Source organism: Melospiza melodia, chromosome 30 (genome assembly GCF_035770615.1).
Source record: "Melospiza melodia melodia isolate bMelMel2 chromosome 30, bMelMel2.pri, whole genome shotgun sequence".
NCBI classification, from domain to species: domain Eukaryota; kingdom Metazoa; phylum Chordata; class Aves; order Passeriformes; family Passerellidae; genus Melospiza; species Melospiza melodia.
In genome coordinates, this window is record NC_086223.1 from 5906540 (window position 1) to 5912649 (window position 6110).

The 6110-nt window shown below is 51.1% G+C and overlaps 1 protein-coding gene across 1 annotated transcript; it reads right to left on the reverse strand.

Moving 5' to 3' along the window:
- Positions 1 to 1407: 1407 nt before the first annotated feature.
- On the reverse strand, positions 1408 to 2988 carry RPRML (reprimo like). Its single transcript, XM_063178735.1, has one exon. It carries the CDS (start codon positions 2535 to 2537, stop codon positions 2202 to 2204), a length of 336 nt encoding a protein of 111 aa, XP_063034805.1. The 5' UTR covers positions 2538 to 2988; the 3' UTR covers positions 1408 to 2201.
- Between the last annotated feature and the right edge of the window lie 3122 nt (positions 2989 to 6110).

The window sequence follows — 6110 nt, forward strand, 5'->3', positions numbered from 1 at the left end:
GGTGGATGGATTGGCAAGAGGGACCAAATGCCAGCTGAAAGCAGGATGGGATGGGAGTTCAGTGGGTGCATCTGGGTTATCCTGTGACAGCACAGCAGCCTGGAGATGCAGATACAAACACAAGTATGTGTTTGTTTAGGTTACAAACACAAGTACAGCCCAAGAATTTGCAGAGCTGGGTCATTGCATGCTTTGGGGTTTTTCATGTCTTACCCTGATGTCTGACCAGGCTGTGCTCCTGCAATGGGAGTGGTCTGCACTCTAGCAAAGAGACCATGGAATGATGGAATCCCAGAATGGTTTGGGTTGGGAGGGATCTTAAAAGCTCACCCTGCTGTGAGCAGGGACACTTTCCACCATCCCAGTTGCTCCAAGCCCCGTCCAACCTGGCCTTGGGCACTGCCAGGGATGCAGGGGCAGCCCCAGCTGCCCTGGGCACCCTGTGCCAGTTTGCATCCAAGGCATCACTCTGTCCCAGGAGATCAATGGTCACAACACCCCTCGCAGCAGCACGGACCAAACTCCCCTTCCAGGCTGCTGTGTGAGGCCACTTTACACGTGGCAGCAGGGCAGCAGACCCTCTCACTGAGAAGGTGGCTCAGGTCTGCAGACCTGCAACTGCTTGTAAAAACCAGAGCTGCCTATTCAGCTGTTCCACTGGCACCAAGAGGACATTTCAAAGTTTTGAATCACAAATTCTGCCCCTGCTGCCACGTTGTCACTGTGCTCCTAAGGCTGACACACGCAACAGGTCAGTGGCAGCAATCAGAGACAGCACCACACTGGTCCTGCTCTGCATCGTGCGGGAACCTTGAGAAGGTACTCAGCAAATAATGATTAATTACAAAACATTCTCTAATCATGTTTTTCCCTCTGGGAAAGGCAGAGATCTGTTCCTCTAGATTTACATCCAAGTGGCTCAGCTCATCAGCTCCTCCAGTATCCAGGATTGCTTTCCCACTACAGAAGTGAACTCAGCAGGAATATTGTTGGTGCAACAAAACACAAATTATTTCTACCTCACACCCACAGCCAGAGCTGTAATTCCATAACAGAACAAAGGTCAGGAGTTTTCCTCCTCTCACATAATTCAACTTTGACAGGTCATCAGCTAGAGGTTTTAACTCAAAGGCTGAAATTTTGCTTGGCAAGAGGCACTCAGAGCATTTTTATGAGTCCGTGTTTCAGCACTGTGCAGGTATTCAACACGAGCCTGGAATACACAGTTCCTGATGAATTCATTTGCTTGTGGAAAGTGATACTTGTCTGCAAAAAATTATAGTTGTTTCTGCTTTAAAGAAATACCTCTAATTACACTTCACTTCAAGGTGAGATGACTATACCTGGAACTAGGATTGAAATTCCTGAACTACACACACACACAGAAGTAATAAAGACAGCACAAAATTCTTTTGAAACAGGTTGTTTTTTTCCTGAATGTTCACCAGTTTTCAAAAATTACAAAATCTCAAAGACTGTAACAACGTAGCACTTGGAAAAAGAGGCTAGTATGTACAAAAACAAGCATGCTTTTGTTTTAAGGGTGGAAAGGGGTTTATATTTATCCGTGTTCTTTTCTTCCTCCACCACAGAGCAAAAGAAGAAAGTACCAGTTTATTTAACAGGATAGGTCAGGAAAATAAGGAACAACATGCTTTCCCTGTTACAAAACTACCAGAAGATGCATGCTCAAGGTCCAAACACAACAGACTGACATTTTTTAACATGCAGACTTTGTTTTATGACCCACACTTCCCTTCCTCTGCCCCTCTCAAAGATGAGGTCTGTGCCCTGTATTTTGCTCTCCCATTAGTTTGTTCTTTTGATTTCTTTTTGTAACGACTTATTTGCCTTTTTTTTTCAGCCCTAAATCCCAGGTAGCAGTATCCAAGGTAACAGCAGTAAGGAGTCCAGATCTCCACACTATCACTGTTTCTGCAAGTTTCATGCAAAACTTAAGCCATTTCTGCGTGCAACACAATGCTGGTCATTTATTGTGCTTCACACAGCTCTAGGGTGGTTTTCCCATTTGCCACCACGTTTTGTTGACTGGGAAAAACAAATTTGCTTTCCCATGGACACAGACAGACTAAAAGACCCCTCCCTCACTTCTCACTCCACCCAGTTGCCCCAAACACATGGGAATGTGCATCTCAACACCAGGTCCATACAGTTCACTTGCCTACAAGAGCCCGGTGGCTTCAGTAAAGTCCCATGATTGCAGCGCCCACGTCCTTGGAAGGTCTTCGGTCTTTCACCAGAAAGTTAATCATGCTCTCTGACTTGATGAGCAGGTTGCAGCCCAAAAAGAAGACGCCAAACATCACAGTCAAGGAGAGGACGCAGAGGACAGCAATCTGCACCACTCTTGTGATGAAAAGGCTCCTCTCATCGGGTGCCAGGACCAAGGAGCCGCCATCCGTCGCCAGCACTGTGCTGGTCCCATTGCAGCAGGCCAGGAGCATCCCCAAGCCCTGAGTCCTGTTGGGGTCAGCTGCCTGCTCCAGGAGAGTCTGGTTGAAAAAGGATCCATTCATGGTCTATTTGTGACCCCAAATCTTCAGGAAAGGTAAAAGGGAAGCTTGTTATCCCCCTGTCCACCCTTCACAAGCCAGAGTTCGGCAGCTCCAAGCAACCTCCTGTGCTTCCTCTCTCAGTGCCCGGGATGGAGAGGGAACTTCCTCAAGGCTGTGAGCAGGTGGGAAGCCGGTCCGTGCAGCTGACAGAGGTCTGGATCCCAGATCTCTCGTGGCAGAGCATTAGCACGAGCCCCCAGACAAGCAAAAGGAGAGGCAGAGAAAAGGAGAAAGGGATTTGGGGGAGAGGATGGCAGCGGGGGACCACCCCATGCCCCCTGCCCTCCCAACCTGCCCCCAAACAGTGAAGCAGTGCTGCCAGATCCCGGCGTTTCTCCCGCTGCAAGGAGAGCTGGTGTCTGCCGGCTGGGAGCTCCACACATGCAAGTTACAAGCTAAAGTCTTCACTGTGCTCAAAGAAAAAACAGCAACTCCACCCCCTTCCAGCCTCCCCCCAGGCCCGCCTTCCTCCCCCTCATGTTCACCCTGCTGCCCACCCCTTTCCCATGCTGCACACCCATCTCTGCCCTGCCACCCCCACCCCTGTGCCACCCCCAGGTGGGGGCTGACCCACCCCTAAGGCCCTGCAGGGTGGTACCCAGCTCATCCCTCCCTCCAGCCCTCCCACCTGCTCCCAAAAGCATCCTGCATGGTGAATGTTCATCCCGGACTGCTGGCAGGTCCCTGTTCCTCCGAAGGCTCCTGTAAGCCTCAGGTCAGCGCTGCTGTCACCGATCTCCTCTTGCTGCTCTGTGCCACCCACTCCTTCTCCGAGCAGTGAGGTCCTATCCAGCCAGTCCACCCCCAGCTCTGCTTGGTGATGCCTGTCCTGTGCCTCCAGAGAAGAGCTGCATACAGCCCCTCTCTGCATCCTGCTCCTCTGGCTGGGGGCTTCTTCCTCCGGGCACATGGTCTCCCTTTCCTGCCCTTCTCACTTTAGCTCCTCCAAAGGGAGGCACTGCACCCTGATCTCTGCTCCATCCCCAGCTTTGGGTCCCACAGCAGCGTCACTGCAGCACCCAGGGCATCACAGGCCCCTTAGCCCCACCAAGGCAATTCCAGGGGAAGTTTCACCATCACTCCCCTCTCTGTGTCTGCATAAGCTTCCAAAGGGACACCATGAGTCAGGGTGCCCAGCTTGTCAGGCTTACTGCTACCCCTGCTCATCCCAGGGCTGTGCCCACAGGAGTGCCATGTCCAAGCTCCCTGGCTTTGTCCGTTGGCATTTGCCTGGAAATCTGTCTGGATGGCCCAGAGTGGCAGATTACCCCCAAAGCACCATGTGAGGACTTTGCCCTGGTTTAGCCATGTACATGCTGGCTTGTTTCCTTTGCCCAGCCTTCGAGGGGATTTTAATAAAACAAAAATGAGGATTGATAAGTTGTAGCTCAAGCCAGGAACATGTGGGTGGCTGAGGGTGGTGGGCAGCTTGGCAGGGGCAGTGTCAAGCGATCTTCCTTTTGGGCAGCTGGGATCCCCTGGTCTGCTGCTGTGCCTTTAGGGGCACAGACCTGTTCAGTTCAGGGTTTACTTGTTGCATTTTCTTCCTTGTTCTGAATTTGGCATTTCTCTCCGGGTTGCTGCCCACACTGTAGAGCAGTTGCAACAGAAGTTACGCAGGAAGGAGAGGAAAACCCTGATCCAAGGAGCATCTGCTTGTGTTTAACCTGGGACAATCCCGCGGGAAATCAGAGCATCCCCAGTGCCCCAGCCTGGCACTGGGCATCCTCTCCCTGCATGCTCTCAGACTGAAGGAGTTTCTGCTCCCTCTGGTGGCTCCAGCTCCAACATCTCCTTTCCCGGCACAGCCCAGCATGGATTTGGGCTGCACCCATTGCTCCTGTGTCACAGCCTGTGGTGATGGGTCAGCCAGGGCTCCCAAACACTCCCCTGCTGGCTTCTGCCTTCATCCCACCAGGGATCCCAAAATCTGGATCACTGCCTATTATGCAGTGCCTGGAGGTAACATTGTGGAATCTTGGAATGGTTTCAGTTGAAAAGAACCTTAAGTCATTCTAACAGCCGTCACAGGCAAGGACATCTTCTGCTAGACCTGTCCAAACTGTCCTTGAACACTGCCAGGGATGGGACATTGACATCGCAATGTTTTTAGGACAAGCAGCACCTTCTTGCTGTTCGCAAGGAAATTCCACCTAAACATCTTGGATTGAGTTCATTCCATCCTTGTCCTCAGACAGGACCAGCCCAGGAAGGTGAAGGCAGGTCAAATACTTCATTTTGTGACTTCTTCCTTTTTCTTTAGCGTTTTTGCAGCATGCTGAAAGTATCACAGCCCATTCTGGGCAGGGGATTCCAGGACACACAGAGCAACATGTCCTTTGGGAGCAGCAGCACTTGCCAGTTTGGGCAGCCAGGAGCTGGGCAGGATGAGTCCCTGGTGAAGAGGGCCTGGGACGTGGATGGCAGGTTGGGTCTGGGGGTGTGCAGAGCCAAACAGGATGTCACAGTCCTCTCTAGACAGTTAAGACTAATCTTCCTTTCCATGAAACACTCAGACACAGTCACAGGATGACACAGCGCAGCACATGGGGACAGGCAACCGTGTGGGCAGAAAGCCCCACATGATAGGAAAGGCCATATAGGCAGCATGTCCAAGCAGGAAAATAAGGAATTTGGATGCCCTAAAACTGGCTAATGGGGTCTGCAGTGAGATATGGCTCTAGGATCTGAAGCAGGGCAAGACTAGAGATGCCCAAAAACAGGTTTGGGGTTTGTATTATGTCTCAGCCAAGGCACAGCCCTGTTTGATACTGCATGAGGATTGATGGGCTTCTCCTAGTGCCCCTTGCCAAATCTTCATTTACAAACTCCCACCTGGGAGTTGGATCCCAGGTGGACAATGATCCCCACAGAGGAGGACAGCAGGATCCTCAAGATTGGTGGGGCAGTGTGGAGAAGCAAAGAGGAGCCAAAACTTCTTTTAAAGCCAAGGAAAGTCCCTAGGTCCTGAGGAAGAGTCTGTATTCTACCTCATTTTCACAAAAACTGTTACCTCTTGTGGACAGCTGCCAGGTCTGGGGACAAGTGCTGTTATCCCATCTCCCAGCACAAGGCTGTGGCTCTTGTACAGCTCTGTGTATCTGTAGCCTCCAGAGTCTCCAGGATGCCGCTGCAGCTCTTGGCACTCACAAAAACGTGTATTCCACAGCTTGGTATTTCTGTGTGCTGGGTTGTCTTGACCCAGGGCTGTGTCATTATTGTCCCCAACCCCTGTCACCCAGTGGGAGAGAGCATCCCAGGGAAATTACTCCAGCCCCTCTCTCTCTTTTGCTCCCAATGTGTATTCTAAGTGCCTCAGTTTCCCCAGCTCTGACTACGACCCTGGTATTGCAGGGGAACAAGAGGTTTATAAAACACCTTTGAGAGACACCCAAAGGCAGTTCTTATGTTTCAGTGGGTGCAGTCCCTATGCAGATCCCAATCCCGGGATTTGTTCAGCACAGGATCAATTCCTGAGGACACAAAAAGGAAAAACAGTAAAAGCAAGAAGAAAATCAGGTCCAAATTATGTGA

What these genes read in the sequence shown, in the direction of transcription:
- RPRML (XM_063178735.1), bottom strand. Translation starts at nt 2,537, where the DNA reads ATGAATGGATCCTTTTTCAACCAGACTCTCCTGGAGCAGGCAGCTGAC.